This window comes from Astyanax mexicanus, chromosome 3, assembly GCF_023375975.1.
Source record: "Astyanax mexicanus isolate ESR-SI-001 chromosome 3, AstMex3_surface, whole genome shotgun sequence".
Classification (NCBI taxonomy): domain Eukaryota; kingdom Metazoa; phylum Chordata; class Actinopteri; order Characiformes; family Acestrorhamphidae; genus Astyanax; species Astyanax mexicanus.
In genome coordinates, this window is record NC_064410.1 from 33678945 (window position 1) to 33700444 (window position 21500).

Below are 21500 nucleotides of genomic sequence, written 5' to 3' on the forward strand. Positions count from 1 at the left end.
AATGATTACATCCCAAAGCTGATACTTTTTTTTTATCCGGTATGTACAAAAACAGACACAGTACACAACTGAGCTCAGGCTGGTGTGGATCTACAAACTGTTACTAAATTGTTTAACTTACTGGTATTTAATAATAATAATAATAATAATAATAATAATAATAATAATAATAATAATAAATTTTATTTTTATAGCGCATTTCAGGAAACTCAAAGACGCTTTACATTGCATTAAAAAAAACACAATATAAAAATACATATTAAAATATTCATCATCATCAACATCATCAATACTATACAGTAGAAATCAATAGAGCAAAACAATCAATGCATAATAGATGGAAATTTTTAAATTTACTTACCTTAAACTAATAAAACACCTCCTACAGAAGGGGTCATTCCTAAAAGTGGGCTTTTCTTTTACTTAAATCTATGCTAAAAAAAGTATAGCTTCAGGAATTCTCATGTATCATTTGCTTCCAAACATAGAACTTAGAAGACTATACCATATTTCTTGACTATAAGGCACACTTAAAATCCTATCATTTATTTATTTATTTTTTTCAAAAACCGACAGTGCGCCTTATGTAAGAATTCTACCAGTCAGGTTGTAAGGAGCAGTAAAGCCACTCCACTGAAAAATAGCGTTATAAGGGAGTTTCAGTGAAGTTTCTCCAGCACCGTGGCTGGAGCAGTATTAGCATTAGCTAGCCGCTAACTGCAGCGCTAGCTCTTTCGCTATTCAGAGGTAAGTTTTACCTGTCTGTAGTCTGCGTGTTTACCCTGTTAAAACAAGCTACATGGGACGAACTGCTAGTTGATAGCCCCCCGGCTTACAGGAACACTCAGGGTTCCTCAGTGTAGCGGCTTTTACTAGTGATAAGCACTGCTGGTAACCACAGCTAGCGCTGCTGCCAACCGTGCCGTTGAAAATATTGGAAATCCAAGTTTACTGGAAATAAATTGAAGGGCTTTTCTCACCCAAACAAACAGTTTTCAGGGAAGAAATCTGTGTAGATTACTGTGTGACACCCTTGTTCCTTACTATTGTCACTTAAAATGCTCCTTATAATCCTTATGAAAATAAACCAGAAAATAGACGTTTATTGATAGTCTGCCTTATAATACGGTGCACCTTATAGTCCATAAAATACGGTAATGTATTATATTTAACTGCTATTTTAGGTTATACAGTTTTTAATTGTGCGTTATTACAGCTCATTTATAAGAACAGCAACGTTGTTTAATTTTATGTTGTTTTGTCGTTCTAATGTTATGTTCAGCAATGTACATCTGACAGTTGATTGTTGTCAAGGTTTTTAATCAGTCAGTGGTGCACCTGTGTTTTCCGTTGCCAAGATAGCAATATGCCAGAAATGTATCTGAGCACAGCTCATAGATATGTTCACAAGCTCTGTTGCTGTTTAAACGACGCAGGCAGAAGGCATGAAGATAGACTGTTCGCAGGGTGTGAGATAGCCCTGAGCATCACACCCTAGATTTCTTGTTCTTTACTTGACTAACTTTCTTGACTGCAAATTTAATGATGAAATTTCAGGTCATGTTTTTGCGGAAATATGGGGCTGTGAGTGGTTCAATGAACTATGACGCTGTCTGTAGGAGATCTGTTTTAAATCCTGGATTATTCCATTAATTCAAAAACAAAACTAGATACATTTTTTTGCAGCAATAAAGAAAACTGTACACACTTACTTTCCAGCAGGCCTGTCTTCAGGCTCAAGTTTGCATTACTGTTCCACTAATAATCAGCAGGAAACATCTACCAGACATACAAAACACCAGCGCTCAGCTTCAGATCTACACAACCTTTACCTCTCCAGAGCTGCTGATGAGCCGTCACCTCTCTCCCACTCCCACACCCCTCTCATCCCTCTCTTCCCCTCTGCCCCCCTCTCCTCCTCTTTCCTCCCCTCTCTACCTCGCTCAACTGACAGCGCTGTGGCATCTCCTAGCCTTTGATATGGTGTGAAGCAGAACTAGTCGTGGGTGCCCTTGAGACATGTTTTCAGTTTAAAAATAACAGCGATCTTTCGCTCCGAAACGTCAGAGAAACCCGGCTCAGCTCTGCGCAGGGTGACGCAGCCCTCACCCACTGTTCACACACACACACACACACACACATCAGGAGGAGACGCGCAGAGACTGCCTGCTTTAGTCTAGCCTGGCAAAGAAAGTGCACTCTCGCTATTTTTCTCTCTCTCTCGTTTTTTCTCTTTTCACTTTCTCTGAAAAACATCCTTGTTTTTCCACCTCTTGAGCTGCAACTGCAGAGCCAACTTTATAGAGCAAACGAAGGAAAGAGAAGGAAAGGAAGAAGCCTTATTTTCTCATTCTTCTCATTTACTTTCATTTATTTTTTATCTCTTCTTCACTGTCTCACTTTCTCTTTTTTTACATCCCCCTTTTTAAACTTTTTGTTCTTTTTTTCTTATTCTTCTTTTACTCTTTTACTCTTGCTCTTGCTCTTTTTCTTTCTTCTTGTTCTTTTTTCTTCTGTTTTGATTGTTTTTTCACACAATCCTCTTTCTTCTTCAGCTCTTTTCGTTTTCTTTTACTCTCTTTCTCTCTTCTTGTTCTTTTTTCTTCTTTTTTGTATTTTTGTCTCTGTAGGCTCATCCTTTCTTACTCTCCCCTTTTTTTCTCTACTCCTTATTTACTGTCTTCTTCTTTTTCTATCTTCTTATTCCTTTACCCTTCTTCTTCTTTTTTTCTTTTTTTGTCTGCTGCTTATTTTTTACTCTTTCTCCATTTTTTCTCTCTGCTAGTTGCTTTTTCTTATTTTTTTATTAAGTTTTTTTTTAGGCTTATCCTCCATCCTTCCGCCTTTTCTTCCTCTACTGCTCTATTCCTCTCTTCATCTTTTTCTCAGTTCTTGTTCCTTTACTCTTCTTTCTCTTCTTCTTCTTCTTCTTCTTCTTCTTTTCTTTCTTCTTTTTCTTCTTTTTTTTCTTCTGTTGCTTCTTTTTACTCTCTCCCTTTTTTCTCTCTTTTTGTATTTATTAATTTTTTTGTCTCACACTTTTTTCCCAGTTTCTTTTTCTTTCTATCTTCTTGCTCCATTTCTCTTTCTTCTTTTTTTCTTTTTTTTTCTTTTCACACTTTTCATCTTTCTATAATTTCTTACTGTTTCTCTCTTGCTTTTTTTCTTCTTGATCCTTTTCCTTTTTTATGTTGTTTTTCTTTTATCCCCTCCCTCCTTCTCTTCTCTCAGGCTCAGTTTCTGTCCAGTTTGAGCTTGTTGTAAATAGAGTAAGAAATCATTTATTCAGCAGGCCGGCGCTCTGTCTGCTCTGAGCCTGAAATAACGCCTCAAACCCCACAGCTCTCCCAGCACACAGCAGCCATTAGCTAACAGCAGCAGCAGCAGCAGAGTGGACATGTTTCAGAGCTCGTAGTGCTGAAGGAATGTTACCTTGTGTTCTGTGTTGCTGTGTAAACACAGCCAGGCCTGTGCTGTAACCTTTCCCAAAAAAGCTCTGAATGCTGTCAGGGAATAAGTCATGTTCAGGGTCTGTAGTTCTGCTTCAGAGCCGGAGCTACACGGCTAATGTAGCCCAAAAGTGATGGAAACTTATACCCTAGAAGCTAGCGTGATGCTAACTGCATGCCTGCAAGTCATTATGCAAATTGAGTGGAATTGTTCAGTAATATCTAATAGACCTGTCCTACAAATATGGACTACATGTTGTGCAGCATTTTAATATTCCTGTTTAATCTCATAATGAGAATTATTTCCTATTTAGCCACTAAATAGTTAGCCTAGTAGTGCTAGTGAAGTGTAGTAATGTATCTAGATCTCAATGGCAGTGGTGGCTCAGTGGTTAGAGCACTGGGCTGTTTACTCCAAGGTTTGGGGTTCTATACCCAGGTTTGGTGGGCTGCCAATAGATCTTCCCAGATCTCATATGTTTCAAAACTACATTCTCAATTAAATTTTGACTCCTTTAACCTCAGTAGTATAGTATGCTTCATTTTTGTCTAAATTTTAGGACAAACGTCTGTCACAAAGTTGATGTTTGATTGTTTTAAATATATACATACAAGTGAGAAAACATAAGACACCAAATATCAACATCTGAGCATACAAATTTTCCAAATTTTGGGTACATATCAGCCTACAACTTACTTGATACAGTAGGAAAATTTTCACTCTTCTTTTTTTACATCAGATATTTTCCAGTGGCAGATTATCATTTATTTTATTTCAATCTTTAATAATACAAAAAGCGTGCATTTTTAATATGAAGGATAATAGGGGTGTGCCATATCAAATTGTATGCAATAAAATTGCCAACATTTTTTTTTACTATATTTGAATTTATTTATTAAGTACAGTAGTACAAAACATTTATGCTTAAAGGACAGTACAGGTGTAATATGTCTTACTGTATGTCATGTCCTGGTCCTGTTCCGTGATTTTACTTTTCTCTCTGTGTTTGTTTACCTTTCCTTCTCCGTGCCTGTGTCACTCCCCATGTGGTCCTGTGTGTTTCTCTTGTGTCTCCACCCTAAGTGTTACCCGTGTTTCATATGTAGCTCCACCCCCTCGTTACCTTTGCGCAGGTGTTCCCTGTTTACCCAACCCTAATTATCACATCAGGGTTCTACTTTTTTGCTGTTTTTAACAAAAGTAAAATTCACACTGTTCTCATTTCCCATTATATATCTACTAAAGACAAATTATATCTGTCCAGTATCATTTATTTTGCTTCAGTCCAGGATATTTGGAGATATTTGGAGTGCTTTATTAGTATCATGACATTCTGGATCATTGATCTCTGTTATATATATATATATATATATATATATATATATATATATAATTCTGTGTTTTGTCATATTACCAAGAGTACCATAAAATGTTGTGATATTATTTTCGGGCCATATCACCCACCCCTAATGATTAATTGATTTCTGGAGAAATGCTGTAAAGTTAAAACACAATATTGCAAATATCGCAATGTTAGTTTTTTCAGTAACATGCAGTCCTGGTGTTTCACAGGTTTGTGTTAGTTCTTGGTTTTACTGCATACATTCAGTGTTTATAGGGAGTGTGTCTATGCTGTGCTTAAACTGTATGTATGACACTCATTGGAGTTTTGCCCTACTTAAGGAATGTGTGTGTGTGTGTGTGTGTTTGAAGCAGGCGGATGCCGAGCTGTTTAAATGTAAGGAGGTCAGCTGCAACCTGGGAGAGACTGATGCTGTTTGAGATGCTGTTTGAGTGTGTTGGAAGGTGTCTGAGAGCATTTGCCTGTTTGTGTGTGTGTGTGTGTGCGTTTGTGTGTGTGTGTCTGCACATTTACATGTGATGTGTCCATGAATATGTATGTATCTGTCTGTATGTCTTTTGTTTGCCCTCTTGTGCCTGAACTCATGAGGCATTGACACATTGCTGTGAAAATTCTGTAGTGCAGTTCAGCTCACCGACAGAAGGTGGCGCTGTCCTCCAGTGGACACACATGTACACACTGCCCTAACCTGTTCTGGATCCCTTTATACACTATTAATCTGTCCTGGCCAGGGCGCACTAGTACAACATCGTTTCTGCTCTCTCTCTCTCTCTCTCTCTCTATCTCTCTCTCTTTCTCTCTCTCTCTCTCTCTCTCTCTCTCTTTTATACACATGCACACATTTTCAAGTTGAAGTAGGTGAAATCTGCTGAGCTAATGTGTGTCCGACAGATGTCCTGCTGTTAGTGCAGTAGAGTTTCTGCTCTTTTAATTGAGTGATTGTGATACAGTACTACTACAGTCACTATAGTACAGGTTATGCTCTTTTAATTGAGTTAGATTGTGATACAGTACTACTACAGTCATTATAGTACAGCTTTTGCTCTTTTAGTTGAGTTATATTGTAATAAAATACCAGTACAGTCACTATAGTACAGGTTATGCTCTTTTAATTGAGTTATATTGTAATAAACATACCAGTACAGTCACTAGAGTACAGGTTTTGCTCTTTTAATTGAGTACATTTGTTACACAGAACCTATTGTTTCACTAATGTGCTAATGTTTTTTTTTTTATTTGAGTTGGACTGTAATGCAGGTTTATTTTACTATAGTAGAGTTTCTGCTCTTTTAATTGAGTTAGATTACGATACAGTAGCCATATTTTCTATATAGTAAAGCTTCTGCTTTTTATCGGATTAGATTGTGACTGTAATGGGGTGGAGTGCTACAGGTAGGTGGCACTCCAGCCCAGAGAGTTGTAGAACCCAATGGCAGAACAGTAGATCTCAAAGCAGGTAAACCCAAGAAAAAGGAAAATAATAATAATAATAATAAATATATAATCGTTAATATATATATATATATATATATATATATATATATATATATATATAGGATATATAATAATATTATATAATAATATTATATATATATATAATTATTATTATTATTAAACCCCGCTCCACGCTCCAGCCCTTACAGTGACACAGTTTCATACAGTAGACTATCTAATTGAGTTGAATTATGATACAAAAGCCACAATTTTACTATAGTACCCTTTTATGTGAGTTAGATTAAACTACAATACCCATGTTTTCTCTATAGTAGAGTTTCTGCTCCTTTAGATGAGTTAGATTTTTAAACTACAATACCCATACTTTCACTACAGTACAGTTTTTTGCTCTTTTGGGCGAGTTAGATTAAACTGCAACACCCATATTCTCTCTATATTAAGAGTTTCTGCTTTTTTAGGCAAGTTAGATTAAACTACAATACCAATACTTTCACTATAGTACAGTTCCTGATCTTTTAATTGAGTTACATTATGATACAGTAGCCATAATTTCACTATAGTACCCTTTTATGTGAGATAGATTAAAATACAAAACCCTTTTTTTAACTATAGTAGAGTTTCTTCTCTTTTAGGTGAGTTAGATTATTAAACTACAATACCCAAACCTTCACTATAGTACAGTTTCTGCTCTTTTAGATTAGTTATATTAAACTACAATACCCATATTTTCTCTATAGTACAGCTTCTGCTCTTTTAGGTGAGTTAGATTATTAAACTACAATATCCATGTTTTCTCTATAGTAGAGTTTCTGCTCTTTTAGATTAGTTAGATAATTAGACTACAATACCCTTACTTTCTCTATAGTACAGTTTCTGCTCCTTTAGGTGAGTCAGATTTTTAAACTACAATACCCATGTTTTCTCTATAGTTCAGCCTCTGCTCTTTTAATTAAGTCACATTATGAGACAGTAGCCATACTTTTATTATAATAGAGTTTCTGCTCTATTAGTTGAGTTAGATTGTATTGCACTATCTATAATTTTACTTCTAGTAAAGCTTCTGCTCTTTTAATTGAGTTAGATTGTGATACCGTAACCATAATTTTACCACAGTAGTTTTTTGTGCTCTTTTACTTGAGTTTTTCAGTGCTAATCATTTTTTACTGTTTAAGTTAAGCTTCTCCTCTTTTCTTGTTGAGTTGGCTTACGTTCACTACCTAGCTTAAATATAGAAGAGTCTCCGCTCTGTTAATTGAGTTAGAAATGTGTTTTAATTGTTCCAGTTTTCGTGATGTTGCTGCGAGCGCACAGTGGAAAAGGTCTGCTGTTCAGGGTCTACATTTGGTAGGCAATAACTAGCAGGCAGCCGCTAATCAGCTAAGTAGCCTAATCCTCCTTGCATTCTAAAGTCTTGCTTGACCTCCAGCTATATACAGCCCTGCGGTTAACAGCATTAAACCAGTGCACCGCGCTCTGCTACCCACAGTGCTTTGCGCCTCCCTTCGGCGGTTCGGCAACTCTCGGACGTTTTCGGTTTCTAGAATCAGCGGGAACGTCTGTGCGAGCGCGTGTGTGCGTGTGAGCGAGCGTGCGCTCGTCCTGGCTGGCAAGGAGCTTCGGCGTGTGTGTGCGTGTGTGTGTGCGTGTGGAGGGGGTGATGGGGGGAGGAAAAGAGGACAAGAGGAAAGCTGCAGATGCTAGCTTAGACTAACATGACCAGAAGCAGCAGCTGGACGCACGCAGGCTGACCCGGCACAGAGATTTGGGGGCTGGATGAAGCCGCCCGCTCGGGATTCCCGCACTCACAGCCCAGATGTGCAGCTCCTGACTGACAGGTGTGTGTGCACACGTGAGGTACAGCAGGTCAGTGCTGATACATGATGAAGGCTTGCATTCACGCTGTGTGGAGTGTCTGTGTTTACGTCTGTGTGTGTACGAGGGAATATTATAACCAGTGGCACAGATTTCTATCATTCATTTCACAGGCACTATCTGTTGTCTGTTGGTTTGTAAGGAATTGTGTTTATGTCTGTGTTTATCAGAGGCTATCACCTTATTTAGTAAACAAATAAACAAGTGTGTGTTTAGCGCTGAATCACAGAAATTATTGGCAGGAATATCAGAAATCTGCTTTTTTTTGTTTTCTGGCAGGACGTCTCATAAGACTTATATTCTTTCTGAATGTAGCACAGTCTGTTGAAGTCAGACTGTATTTACAACAAAAAATAAGAGATCACTTCAGTTTCTGAATCAGTTTCTCTGATTTTGCAATTTATAGTTATATGTTTCAGTAAAATGAATATTATTGTTTTATTCTATAAACTACAGATAACCTTTCTCCCAAATTCCAAATAAAAATATTGATATTTAGAGCATTTATTTGCAAAAAAAAATGGCTGAAATAAGAAAAAAGATGCATAGCTTTCAGACCTCAAATAATGCAAAGATAAGTTATTATCCCTAAAGTTTTAAGAGTTTAGAAATCAATATTTGGTGAAATAACCCTGGTTTATAATCACAGTTTACATGCATCTTGGCATGTTCTCCTCCACCAGTCTTACACACTGCTTTTGGATAACTTTATGCCACTCCTGGTGTAAAAATTCAAGTAGTTCAGCTTGGTTTGATGGCGTGTGATCACCCATCTTCCTCTTGATTATATTCCAGAGGTTTTCAATTTGGTAAAATTAAAGAAACTCATAATTTTTAGAGGATCTCTTTTTTTTCAGAGCTGTAGTTACAGTGTGTTGCCTGTTATAAGTATTTAGTCTGAATGTTCAGACGTTTTGTTATTTTAACAGGTTCTAGACACAATACTTCTAGACACAAAAAGTATTTCCCAAAATGTCTCCATTGTTAATGTCTGTTTATCTACTGTATCTCTTATGCTGACTGTCTGTCTTCCTTTAGGGACATATCCCAGTATTTGTCTCTTACAATGAAAAACTCTCCATAAAAGTTGTCAGCAGAGGGAAGCATGAAGTGCTGCCCACAATGCCAAATGTACCAAAACTACATAAAAATGTTTTAAATAAAATGAAACGTAAAGGAAAAAATAGCTTTCATTTTAAATGGTGCTGTTTATTTACAAATAATAAATCAACTAAAAATCATAATTGAGAATTGCTCAAATATTTGAAGAATCTCTATGCCCAGAACTACCATATATATATATACATACAGTATATAATGTAATACTTTTTTCTGTATTCTTTACATTTGAGAAATGTGTGGACCACACTCACTGTGAGCGAAGGTACTTGTAAATTCTGGGAAACTTTAGCTGAGGAAAACTAAAGCTGGACCCCCGTCCCCACCCCCACCTGCCGAACAGGAACTGAGGATGACTATGTAAGAGATGGAGGAGGAGGAGGGGCAGTGGGGTGTCATTTTTCTGTCATAAGAATGTGAGGGAAGAGGATAGGTTTTATAGGGCATGTAATGAGAAACTAAACCTGACTGATTTCATAACTCCATTACGTTCAAAATGTCACGTTGAGTAGACCAGTAGAACAGTTTGAGTTGACTTTCACTGAAAGTTTGAAAGTGTTCTTCATCCATCAGGTTTTTAAAATTTGAAGATACTGAAGGAACATCAGTGCAGGATGTGAAGTACAATAATGAACAAAACACTTAGATATTATACTACTATATAAATTAATCTCTAGTTCTCTAGCATCTCTAATTTCTAAAATATATCAGTACTGATGTAACTTAGCAAACATAGACACCAAAATACTGCATTCAGCACCAGCACCAGTGTTATACTGAATTCTACATCTCTGCCAGAATCTGACTCATGCAGAAGTATAGGCAGAACAAGTGGTTAAGCTTACATGTGTTACTAGGGACGAGCACAATTAAAAACAGGAAGGTAGCAAGAATAAACTACATACCAGAGTGAAGAAGGGGTCATACACTGGGGATTTTTTAAGTAAAAGGGCTAGGCAAAAAGAGTAGTCTAAATACACAAAATAGGTCGACAACGGTAAACAAATGACACAGAGGGCAAGGCAAGAGAGTAATCAAGAACAATCAAAAGAAACATGACGTAGAAGAGTTGGAAAACTGGGTTCAATACTCGCCCAAGAGCTAAGGAAACAGAGGGGTATCTATACTAAACAGACCAGGTGTAAGCAATCAGAAGTTCGGAGAGCGTGAACGCCGTAGCGTCACATGATCAACACTGTCAGGAAAGTCTGGTGTGGAAGCATGCTGGGAATTGGAGTCTTTGTTGTGTAAAACAGAGTCTAGAGCAGGCATCAGAACAGCGTCAGAACTGACAGATGCTACCATTATCAGGAGATCGCTGTTTCGAACCCCGGTCATGCCATCAGCAGCCAGAGTCCGAGAGAGCACAATATTTCATGCTCTCTCTCTGGGTGGGTAGATGGTGCTCTCTCTCCCCACATCACTCCCAAGGTGATGTCGATCAGCACAAGGCGTCTGTTGGCTGATGTATCGAAACTTTTTACCCACGTGCACAATACCTGTATTTATTGGAGATCTGAGGGAATACTTGACACTACTTTCTGTGCTTTATTTTAATTTATACAAGATTGTTTTTGTGTTTACTAGTGAATGTTTCCTGTAGTGAAACTCATAGAACATTATGAACAGACTTTCCATGGTTTGAGCTGCTTACTGTTGCCTTTTAGACACAGTGTGCCATTTTTGTCCAATGTGGGTCAGTATTCACACTTAGCATTAGCATATGTCTTGGGTGATCCAAACCTAATAAGACAGCACGAAGACAAAGTGCAGGTGTTAATGTGCTCCAATGTGTTGTGAAGATGTGTTATGTCCTGATGAGTAATCCACAGCAGTTTAGAAACTTTGCTGTGATATATATTTTGGAGATGCCCAAAATTAAGGGCTTATTGGCCAGATACTTTACAAAAGAAATTGGACAAGATTTTATATTTTATTTTTAGGAGAGATCAGTCCTCAAGCAATAGGATCAAATATATATCTGTGGAATATTCTTTTGATTGCAAGTAAAAAAAAAAAACATAACAAGGAGATGGTGTATACCTGATCCCCCAGTAATGGAAGAGTGAAGAAATATAGTCAATGAAATATACATAATAGTAAAAAAATACATTTGCTATTAGGCTACAGATGTCAAAATTTGCAATACTATGGTCAAAATGAAAAATATACATGAAGAATGGAAGACCAGATTTTAAAATAAACTACTACACAGGAAACATATTTAATTCTTTCCCTATTGGTTTTATTTCATTTTTATTGCATAATAATTTAATGTATTCTCTGTGTTAATAGTTCCTTGTACTTTATACTTATTTGTATGTTAAAGGCATACAAAAAAACTCACTTAAAAACAAGTTTCTTTAATTTTACCGAATTGAAAACCTCTGGAATATAATCAAGAGGAAGATGGATGACCACAAGCCATCAAACGAAGCTGAACTGCTTAAATTCTTGTACCAGGGGTGACATAAAGTTATCTAAAAGCAGTGTGTAAGACTGGTGGAAGACAACATGCCAAGATGCATTAAACTGTGATTAAAAAACAGGGTTATTCCACCAAATATTGATTTCTGATCTCTTAAAACTTTATAAATCTGAACTTGTTTTCTTTGCATTATTTGAGGTCTGAAAGCTCTGCACCTTTTTTGTTATTGTTATTTTTGGTATATAAAAAGCATGTAGTGTAACACTACCTAACACAACTAATAACATTCTAAAAAGTGATGTTATATCTAAAAATAAACAGGTCTGGAACCCTTGTCTTTTTAAGGTGTGTTTTACTCTGTTTTTATTTGATAGGTCTGTTGTTTTGCACATGCCAATGTAATGTAGATTTCTCATGTTAAGCTTAAAAAAAAGCAACATTTCAATTTTACAGCGAAACTAAAGTCAGATTTCCCATTGTACCGCTGTACCTTTCACACTCGTGGTAATGTGGTCATTGCAGATAAAGCACTGGTTCAGGGCTTAACGTGGCCCAATATCGGATTTATGTGCAATATATGTGAATGATTAGAGGAAAGCTCCCTTCCCCGGTAAAGCTCTGTAATACACTGGGAGGGATTAAAAATTGGATCCAATATTTAGAGCACTAGTTCCCTCTAATCTGAAGCATTTTAATTGATCAGGCATCTCAGCGTGGCTCTGATAGGCCCTTAACAGGCTCGGAGTTTGGGAGATTTAGTGCTGGTTGGGATCAGGAGGTGAAAGAGATTACGAGGGATCTGCGCGTGTTGAATTGTTTTGGAAATGCAACTTTAATGAGTCGTGCCGATGTGATGCGCTGTATTAAACAGAGAATATTTTAATCTCTGCGGCTGAGATCAGCAATGCTTTCTGCAGAACAGGTGCCAAGTCCTGATACTGAATTATTTGGACACACAGTTTTTCTTCCAGTTCTGATTTTAAGTCTATTTGTTTGATACACTGTATAAACAAAAGAACTGAGACACCTGCTCATTTATTGTTTCTTCTGAAATTAAGGGTGTTAAAAACAGTATATCCGGTTTTTGTTGGAATAACTGTCTCTAAAGTCCAGGAAATGCTTTCTGCTAGATTCTGCTAGACTGCTGTGAGGATGTTAATGAATTGATCACCACCCTATCTCATTCCCTTACTCCTAAACCCATCCCAAAAGAAGTGGATAGACCACCATCATTCCAGAGAACAATTCCACTGCTCCACAGCTCAGTGCTCGGGGGCTTCATACCCCACTTACCCACACCTTGCATTAGGCGTGGTGCCAATAGGATCATGTGTATCTGCCCCAATTGAACAGTCCTATTTAATTTGCAGTGCATCTCTACAGTATATATGTGTATTTGCACATCCGATAAGCACTTGATGCATTTCAAAGTAGCTGAATACATTTATTAGAAGGGATGTCCTCAAACATTTGGGTATTACAGTACAGGGTAAGTTTAAAACACAGATGCCTTATTTTGTGTTTTCAGTGAAAGACCGTCAGAAGAGAGGAAAAAAAAAGGACATATCAGGTTTTACCATTTTACACTCACCATTTCTGATTTACTGTTTTTAACTGGTGCTATCCAGTGATGTATAAATAACAAGTTCAAGTATGTGATTTAGAATGGGTTGTAAAATACAGTGGTGTGCAGTAAGGCCCTTCTAACTCTTCAGAGAAGGGGTGACAAAAGTGCATGTAAGTAAGTACATACTGTTTTATCAGGAAGTATATAATATAATTATTGTAAGTGTAAGAATTTATTTGATAAATTAACTAAAATAAAAAACAGCATCTAATTCAAAGCATTAGTTTGTGTTTTTCGGTTGCTATGCGACTCTTATCTGACTGACAGCGGTTTTAACCAACCAAAGCTTTTTAAAATGGCTTCTGCCCCCACGTGACTGTGTGCCCCTTCTCCTGATTTTGAGAAGGGTGTAGTAATGAGTCTGTTAGCAAAGTCATAGGACAATCTAACCAATCAAATTCATGATTTTCACTCCGGGGGCGGGGTCATGGCTGCCTAGCCCCTTCTCTGCGCTCGGATGAAGGGGTTACGCTATATGCATTGATTAGTCGTAAAACGGAGCGCGCATGCTGCATTAATTAAATATTTAGCTATCTTTCATGGAAATAAGACAGATATTGTGTCATATTATATTAAAAAGCCTTTTTAAAGGCTGCCTTCAACGTGAAACTAAGTAATAGGCTGCCTGACTGGTGAGTTTTATGTGTACCTAATGTTTTGGCTGCTCTGGCGTCCTGTAGGCATGCAAATGAGTGATCTTTGTTGAACGGTTGTACTTGTGTTGTGGTCTATTGTATAATTTTGTGGTTTGTAGCTGTGTTTGTGGTCTGTTTATGTGTATTAAATTCATTTAACTCAGTCAAGACTATAGAATATGTACTTATTGTAGTATTTACCAATGTGTTGGTCAGGCGGGGGTGGGGGGGGGCGGGGGTTTGGGAGGGTTGGGGTTGTTTGGAAGCGGGTGGTTGCAGAAGGGGTACCTACTATATTCACTGCACGCCACTGGTAAAATACAACCCTTTTAACAACCCTTATTTGAGCTAACATTTTGCAGACCGTAGCACTTGGGGCCTTATTATAGTGATCTATAGCATTCTTTGGTATCATGAGGGCGCAAAAAAAAATGCTTGCTCAGCTCGAAACATGCAAAGTACATGAACTAATTCTCTTAATTAATCGTGAGTGTGTTTTGGGCTTAATGTAAAATAAACCAATCAGTGTTTCACTTGCTGTCCCCTTTAAGAGGCAGGGGCGCTCTGACTTTGGCGCATTCTTATCTTAACGGCACGGCTCTTTTGAGCACCTCAGCAGAGGATACTGACCTGCACGTTCACACTGTGAAGATTTGCCAGAAGTTCATTTTAGGAAACAGCAATGTTATTTTATTCTTTATTCTGTTTATTGTTAAGTTAAAAGTCGGGTTGGCGCTCTGCAGCACGTCTGTGTGTGTGTGTGTGTAAAGGAAGTTGTGTTAAATTTGATTTTTAAAGTCTACTGTTTAGATTCTTCAGCTGTTTTTCTGCTAATGAAGTCTGATTGCTTTATATATTGTGTAATTATGTGGGACAAAGTAATTCCAATAGTAATCAATGGCCTTAGTAACCCTAGTTTTATATTATATGTACTCCTAACAGGACAGTAAGTCACAAACTTATATATATATAGATATAAAAAAAAATTATATATGTATCGTGAAATCGTCACAATCTTTTTTTACATTTTTGGTCATATTGTCCTGCACTACTGTGAACTGGACAAAATGTGTTGGAGTGTGTTGTAGAGGCATGCTTAGCAGAGAGGTACACTACCCAGAAGTATCCTCTGGGATCTGATAAGAACACACCTGTAATCATTTATATATCTGCCTGAGACAGAACTACATCCAAATTTTGTTCTCACAATATTGTCTGGGAAGCCAGTATTACAAAAGGAATTAAATATCAGTGTGAGAGCATCATTAGACCTGTGTTTCGGCCTCTCTCGCTTTTAGCATCTCTATCTCACACTCTCTCTCTCTATCTCTTTCTCTGTTGCCCTCACCCTGTCTGTGTCTCTCTGTTGTTTGAACCAGTGGGGCAGGAGACCAGCAACATCTGTTCAGTAGAGATTGAGTCAGGCCCACAAGACAAGTAGTGATTCTGGAAAGAGAGAGAGAGAGAGAGAGAGGATCTGGCTCGCTGTCTAAAAGCTGCAGTGTCAGAAGCTCTCTCTCTAACTCAGCGTGACACTCCGGTCATCCCGAATCAGGCCTCAGCCTGGTCCCGCTGTCCTCTCCGGCCCGTGGGTCAGCCACCAGGAAAGCAGCGCTGGAAGGTCCAGTGTGATTGAAAGCACCCGGAGCTCCTTCCTCCTCTGCAGCCGAGACAGACTCTCAGAGCTGACAGGACATGAGCCCGTTTAGACAGGGGAGCCCTAAAGTCAAGCGGCTGTGGAGTTATGTGTCAAGCGCTTAGCTGCTCGCTGCTGTTAAGTGTTTTTATACTGCTTTTCCTGCAGCACAGCCACAGCGGTTTTCACTAAACGGGGGCGTTAACCTTTAGCTAACAAGAGTATGTTGTGAGTTAGGAAGATTTGCGACTCAAGGTTTTGCTCGTATGGTGAAAAAGAGCACGAATACCAATTCTCACAAAGTTCTGAGAGGATAATTAAATTAATTTGATTAATTGAATAACTGTATTAATGTGTTTTTCAACATACAATACTCAGATTTGTATATCTTTACATATAAAACATGCCAAAGGGAATCTCAGTAGATAGGCTTGTGTTTCTGTCAGTCAATTTATTTTCCCTAATTTTGCTCAGCCAATTACCCAAACCCATTCATTAGGACTCCCCCTATCACTATTGATGCCCCAACACAACACACACGCCTCCTCTGATACATGTGAAGTCAGCCACCACTTTTTTTTTAACTGCTGCTGATGCAGCATTGATGTAGCATCACAGCGCACTCGGAGGAAAGCACAGCGACTTCTGATACATCAGCTCACAGACGCAGCCTTGTGCTGATCGACATCACCCTTTTAGTGATGTGGGGAGAGACAGCCATCTACCCACCTGGAGGGAGCAAGGGCAATTTTGCTCCCTCTTTTTTGCCCCTTGTTCAACATTAAAGCTGCTTGTAAGATTAAAGGGGGCTTCTTGCTATTGTTTAAAAAAAAAACTTTTGCTTTTTTTTATATTGGTTTCTTACGATAAATATCTCATTGGAGTTATTTCATTGCCCAGAATGCACCACACATTGACACCACTCATACACATCACATGACACCTGCCAGACTGCAATCACCGGAGTATTGATCACACCTGTTTCACTCACTATATTTACCCCTGCACCACACACACTCGCGGCAGAGTATTTGATATGGATCCATCCGTCACGTACAAAGCGTTTTTATTTGCCCGTGTTTTGTGTATTCTGTGCATGAACTTTACTTTGCTAAATCCTTTACGAGTTTGTCTTACCCTCTGATACTGCCTTGCCTGGTTTTAAACCTGGACTGTCTTACTCTCTTTGGTATGTGTACTACTTTATGTTTTTGACTTTTGGTTGTTGATCACGGTTTTGAATCGTCTCTTTATAAAAAAAGCCTCGTTATTTAATCCACGCTTGTCTTATCCCTGCCTGGCCCTGACATTTAAATATTTTCAGTACAACCATATTTTATCAACTGTTATGTAAGAACTAAAAAAACTGGGAAGAAAAATCTGAAATTGAGAATCGTTCATAATTTAGATAATATCAAGATTATTATATATTTTTTTACAATATTGCCAAGCCCTATTGTCGCATAGTGAAGCTTTTAATTAAGTTCCAATTTCTCTGCTAAAGAATCACCTGATCTTAATGTGCATCCTCAGTAATCTGGTCATGAGTGTGAAAATTCTGTGTACAGTTCTTTCCAAGGAAGCATTGTATACCAATCTCTTAAATCATAAACAGTATTATTGTTTTATGAAAGCAAAAGTTTCTCAATGTCTCATTGTATCCCAACGGGAAAGTTCTGCCACAATGGCAAAGCTCCGCCCACAATAACCTCACTACTTCCCCTGCCAACATGTGTAATCCACACTGTCCACTGTTCCCAAGAGTCCCATGAAGTAACCATTATTGATCAGTTTACAGACTGCTGTTCTTTTGACTATCCTGTCTCTGTTCATGACTTCTGGTGTATCAGTGTGCATGCAACCGCAGACATACCAAAAAAAACAGGACAGAACAGAATTGGTGCATCTAAACAAGCTCTGCTCTCATTGGCTGTTCTGTTGAGTAGTCTTAACCGAGATACTGCTGTTAACTTCATTATGAATGAATGAATGAATGAAGAGTCTCTAAACAATGAAGTTGCTTCAGAGGAGTCTTCAAACGATGCTTTAAAGAGATGTTTCTCTCTTGCACATCTTTGTAGTACAAATAGTTTTTTTTATGGAACCCAAGCTGTTTCTACTGTGACATGAATGCATAATTAGAAAAAAACTAGCAAATTGTCAACCTAATATATATACACAGCTCTGAAAAAAAATTAAAAGACCACTTCAGTTTCTGAATCAGTTTCTCTGATTTTGCTATTTATATGTATATGTTTGAGTAAAATAAACAGTTGTTTTATTCTATAAACCACAGAAATTTATCCCAAATTCCAAATAAAATTATTGTCATTTAGAGCATTTATTTGCAGAAAATAAGAAATGGCTGAAATGATGCAGAGCTTTCAGACCCCAAATAATGCAAATAAAACAAGTTTATATTCATAAAGTTTTATAAGTTCAGAAATCAATATTTTGTGGAATAACCCTGTTTTTTAATTACAGTTTTCATGCATCTTGGCATGTTCTCCTCCACCAGTCTTACACACTGCTTTTGGATAACTTTATGCCACTCCTGGTGCAAACATTCAAGCAGTTCAGCTTGGTTGGATGACTTGTGAGCATCCATCTCTCGGAGGTTTTTAATTTGGTAAAATCAAAGACTCATCATTATTAAGTGGTCTCTTTTATTTTTCCAGAGCTGTATATTAAATCACCATAATGTTTTCTGAGACTATTTCAGTTTTAAGCAGTTATGATTTGGTAATGGTAGGTGTGCTGGGAATGTATTAATAAATATGCTTCAAAGGGTTACATAAAACAATATATCCATCTCTTTCTTGTTTCACACTAATATTTCTTATTCTTTTTTCTTGGCAGTAAACGAAGCCCGTCAGCATCCAGGGATCCGAACGCAGTGTATAATCAGAGGGAGGGGTTAGGAGGACTGCAGCATGTGCCGGCGGACCCTGGCATGCCTCGCTCTCCGTCCGATTACGGACGTGACCCGGGCCGCTCCCCTCGGGGCTCCAGGATGTACGAGGACCCTCGCTGGCACTCTCAGGATCAGCACTTGGACTCCCAGCTAGACGACTATGAGCTCCAGCGGCGCCGGGAGGAGGAGGAGGAGTACCAGGCCCGCTACCGGAGCGACCCCAACCTCGCGCGCTATCCGGTTAAACCGCAGCCCTACGAAGAGCAGATGCGCATCCACGCCCAGGTGTCCCGCGCGAGACACGAGCGGCGCCACAGCGACGTTTCTCTGGCCTACACGGAGCTGGACGAGCCTCTGCCCGGTATCGGCGGGAGACAGTCTCGTCCTCCGCTTCTCGGAGGCCCGGGACAGCGCTCGTACTCAGTAGATAGGAGTTCTCCAGGCCCTCGGATGTCCAATCACAGCCCGCCGACACCCCATCGCAGTCCCGTGCTTGGCGAGCCGGCCAGGAGGCCGGTCCCCCAGCCGCACCACCTGGACCCCAGCTCAGCTCTGCACAGGAGTAAAGTTGGACGGGAGAAGATGGACGGCATGCTGAGAAACGACTCGCTCAGCTCGGACCAGTCCGAGTCGGTCAGGCCGCCGCCGCCCAGGCCTCACCGGGGCCGACACCGCACAGGGAAACTCAGGGCCATGGGAAGCTTCAGCAGCTCGGAGGAGGAACTGGCGACCACGCCTGAGTACACCAGCTGTGAGGACGTGGAGCTGGAGAGCGAGTCCATCAGCGAGAAAGGTGAGAAAGATGATGACGACTTTTCTGTTGGTTTACAGCGAATAACAAATGAACGTTGTTTTCCTGTTGGAAAAGAGCTGTTTCTGATCTTACAGGATGGATTGAGTTGTGATATAACAGCAGAGCAGTATGATGTTTATTTGGTTAATATTTGTGGAGTTAGAGAAGTTAAAAACCTGAATTAATAAAATACTGGTTTAATATGTAATTAGCAGTATCAGCTATATAAAACTATTGTACATCAGCTCTCTTCAGTTTCCGCCTTCATATGAAATCTGTCCAAGTAACATGAAAATGGAAACTCAGCTGCTTTGTCAGAGCTGAGCTTTGATGTTGGAACATGTTTCTGACGTTGTGTATAATGACACGGTCCTGCTGAGTATGGCTCCAGAAACGGAAAAGTAAGAGCTTCTGTTAATTAAGAGAGCATTATGATAGATTTTATTGATGAATTACTGCACTTACTGCTCTCTGCTCTGCTCTCAGCTTAATGCAATTTTCAGCAAGGGTTTTTCTCACAGCTCAGTTAAACAACTTACTGTTTTCAGCAAAAACGTAAAAACCCTGTTCTTTTAGTGTCTCGTAGTAATTAAATGCTAATGGTCTGTGTCCTATGATATTATGATGGAGCTGTGTGCAAGCAGACATTCTTAAAGCTGTTGTATTTATTTCTGTAATCAGCAAAGATATTAACAGTGAGAGCAAATGCGTTTGTTCAATGTTTTGTGTGTAGTCTTTCACACCTGGTATTAAAACTGTACACAGACAGACTCAATTTTTGCAAGATTTTTAGGTGCCAAAGATTGTTGTTCTGTGGCTAAAATCAAGTATTTGTGTATGCGTGTACAACTCTATTATTTTGCCTCAGAATTAAATGTATGGGCTCGTGAATTTAGAATAATATGCCTAGCCTTGCCTACCATAACAGTCATTTAAAAAGTAGCTACTGGTACAAGTAGCTAGTCAAAAATAGCTAAGGGAAATCAGTAGCTTTGTTTGAGAGTATTGAGTTTGTTTGGATGAGTAGGAGCACCTTTACAGCTAAACATTGTGCTGTTTTAATTTTGGCCATCTGTTATGATTTTAACCTCATGTGAAATGGAAGATTTCTAGCATAAAATCATATGCACCGCTAGCCATTTAAAATGATAAGCTAACACAGTGGAAGCTCAGCTCTGTGGAGTCAAACACTCATCTTGCGCTGTCCTGCCAGGAGAGAAATGAGAGTAATACTTTATCTGAGGAGCTTCTGTTGCTGTTTTTTTATCTTGAGTAAAATGGAAAAACAGCAAACAGCAAATAGTAATTATTCACTCTAGAATTTTCTTTTAAATATATTAACAGATTAAATAATTACTTTAATGTATACTTAATTTACTTAAATCAGTTTTTATTAATTTAGAGTTGTAGTAAAAACATAAATCTAAAAATATTTTGTGTATACAGTGTTGCACAAATGTTTTGGGCACCTGTGGGAATTTCAGGAAAGAATAAGTGTCTTATCTGTGTAAGTAAGTGTTTATTAACTCAAACAATAGCATTACAATAAATACAAACAGCAAATTTACAAAAAGCAATACTTTTACAGCCCTGTTTTCCTCATCGTAGTTTTCATCATATCATATCAACACCTGGTTTGGTAAATTGGTACATTTTTTAAATCAGGTGAGCTGCTGACGGAACTGAACATAATATACACATGCTGGCTAATGGAAATCATCCAGGAGAAATCTGGAACTACACTTTGTTCTTCAGCTTGGCTCACGGTTATGATAATTCCTTGTCCCGTTTTACTGTATGTATGTTTATTTGCATCTGTTCAAATCATATGTGGTGTTTTTTCAGGTTAAAAAACACTAATATTGATAAGATACATGGATTAGTCTAATTTGCTTTGGTGCCTAAAACTTTTGCACAGTACTGTCTGTCCAAAATAGCATGTGAGCGGTGCAGACAGTAGGGCTTTAGGGGATGAGACAGGTAGAATCATGTCTGTGCTGATAGCTCATCCTCTGCAGCAGCGCTCGAGTTTCTCAGAAGCATCTATAACACGCCTCCTCCGCGTAACTGTCTGCCGTCAGTGATGAGGTGTGAGCTGCTTGCGGTGTTTTGTGTTCACTATACTCTGCTTTGCTGCTCAATAATTAAAGCGCTGTAATTAAAGCCCACTGAAGCCAGCGAGGAGAAGCTAGACTCAGGCAGGATGCT

At 38.6% G+C, this 21500-nt stretch overlaps 1 protein-coding gene across 7 annotated transcripts in view; it reads left to right on the top strand.

Moving 5' to 3' along the window:
* rims2b (regulating synaptic membrane exocytosis 2b) overlaps positions 1-21500 on the top strand; it is a 208186-nt gene that overhangs the window by 61003 nt on the left and 125683 nt on the right. For 5 of the 7 annotated variants that reach the window (XM_049476387.1, XM_049476388.1, XM_049476390.1 and 2 more), the window contains one exon: positions 18445-19292. In XM_049476387.1, coding sequence (XP_049332344.1) covers positions 18445-19292 — 848 coding nt within the window. Of the gene's footprint in view, positions 1-7969; positions 8132-18444; positions 19293-21500 lie in introns of those variants that run through there. The other 2 variants (XM_049476392.1, XM_049476393.1) reach the window with 2 other exon arrangements.